The sequence below is a fragment of the Tupaia chinensis genome, unplaced genomic scaffold (genome assembly GCF_000334495.1).
Source record: "Tupaia chinensis unplaced genomic scaffold, TupChi_1.0 Scaffold000101_1, whole genome shotgun sequence".
NCBI classification, from domain to species: Eukaryota; Metazoa; Chordata; class Mammalia; order Scandentia; family Tupaiidae; genus Tupaia; species Tupaia belangeri.
This window is the reverse complement of record NW_006159565.1, coordinates 8,924,143-8,925,863: the sequence shown is the minus strand read 5'-3', so window position 1 is coordinate 8,925,863 and position 1,721 is coordinate 8,924,143. Positions and strand designations below refer to the sequence as shown.

The 1,721-nt window shown below is 37.9% G+C and overlaps 1 protein-coding gene across 3 annotated transcripts in view; it reads left to right on the top strand.

The window, feature by feature from the left end:
• The window catches only part of SPTLC3 (serine palmitoyltransferase long chain base subunit 3), a 161,539-nt gene that overhangs the window by 81,754 nt on the left and 78,064 nt on the right, over positions 1–1,721 (top strand). For 2 of the 3 annotated variants that reach the window (XM_014585987.2, XM_014585988.2), the window contains exon 6: positions 240–296. The exons of the other annotated variant lie outside the window; for it this stretch is intronic. In XM_014585987.2, coding sequence (XP_014441473.1) covers positions 240–296 — 57 coding nt within the window. The remainder of the gene's footprint in view (positions 1–239; positions 297–1,721) is intronic. 3 annotated transcript variants of the gene reach the window in all.

Genomic DNA, 1,721 nt, shown 5'->3' with positions numbered 1-1,721 from the left:
CGGGATCTTGGGCACGCACACACACGCACCCGGTGTAAGTTTAAGCCACTGGGTCCAGGACATGAACCATGGTGGACTACATGGGAGTCCAGTGACATAGCCATTATGCTAACCGATGGTCCCAGTAGAATATTCCTGTTCTTAGGAGATACATGGTAAAAAATAAATATAGAGGTGAAGTATCATGAGGTGTAGAAAGAGCTCAAATATTTCAACAGAAAAAGTAAGAAGCAGCTATGGTCTTTGGGATGGGATTTGCAACTAACTCAATGAATATTCCTGCATTAGTTGGAAAGGTGAGACTTTATTAACATGTAATCATCTTCTACTGTATTATTCCTAAGAATTATAACTCTTCCTTTTTCAGAAATATGATTCATTAGGTCCTTTTCTTAGGATAGACTGATTTGCTATCTGTATTTTTTAATAAATGTACCAACTGAGTTTGGTGAGTCTCTTCATCATGATACTCCTATCTGAGGAATTGCAACCCTAAATGTGACTTCAGATTCATTTTCAATGACAATAGCAAAGTTAATCAAAGCTTTAGGCTCTTGATCTCATTTGTAATATAGCAAATATTTATCAAGCATTCATTTGAACAAAACATTCCTCCCGTGTTATTTATTCACTCAATAAGGCATTAATTGAGAATCCATTATATCCTATGAGGCAAGATACAGGGCATGTGAAGATAAGCAAGACCTTATAAATTTATATGGTTAATAGTCTAGTGGGAGAAATGACAGACAAAATAAAATAGGATGAATACCATAGACAGAGCTTGCACATATATGAAAAAGGACAAAAATGTTGTCCCAAATTCTTGATAAAGTCCAAGATGTTTGTGCTAGCATGAGAACACAATTTAAACAGTTGTGAAAGTTATTTCCTTAAGACAAGGCAGAGGGAACAACATGTGACAAGTATAGAGATTTGGAGGATTTAGAACTTGGATAGTGGTCAGAGACCAGAGTTGAAAGTAAGTGCCAAATTGCAATGAGCCTTCATAATGCAGTATCGACCTTATCAAATAATATCTGCAAAACACATTAAGACATTATTAAGACAGATGGACAAATTTGAATTTGAACTGTATATTAAATAATAGCATCATACAAATGTTGAGTGAAGTTAAGATTTGATCATTGCATTTTGATTTAGTAGAATTTTTTTTTTTCAGCTATAGGGTGCATGCGCTCACCAGACAGACAAAGACAGAGAGACAGAAAGCGAGAAATCACCCCGCAGGGGGGATGGCCACACCACAATCCCTTCTCCTCCATTCTCCTCTCGGGATCTTGGGCACGCACACACACGCACCCGGTGTAAGTTTAAGCCACTGGGTCCAGGACATGAACCATGGTGGACTACATGGGAGTCCAGCGACATAGCCATTATGCTAACTGATGGTCCCAGTAGAATATTCCTGTTCTTAGGAGATACATGGTAAAAAATAAATATAGAGGTGAAGTATCATGAGGTGTAGAAAGAGCTCAAATATTTCAACAGAAAAAGTATAAATACACACATATACATTTAGAATATGGAGATATGGCTACTTTCTGTCTTTTGCCTCAAAAACTTAAGACACATCATTTTTTAAATTATCAAAATATAAAGGAGGAGGAACCAGCAGTTAGCGTAATGGCTATGTCGCTGGACTCCCACGTAGTCGACCACGGTTCGCGTACTGGGCCCGGTGGCTTAAAACTCACGGC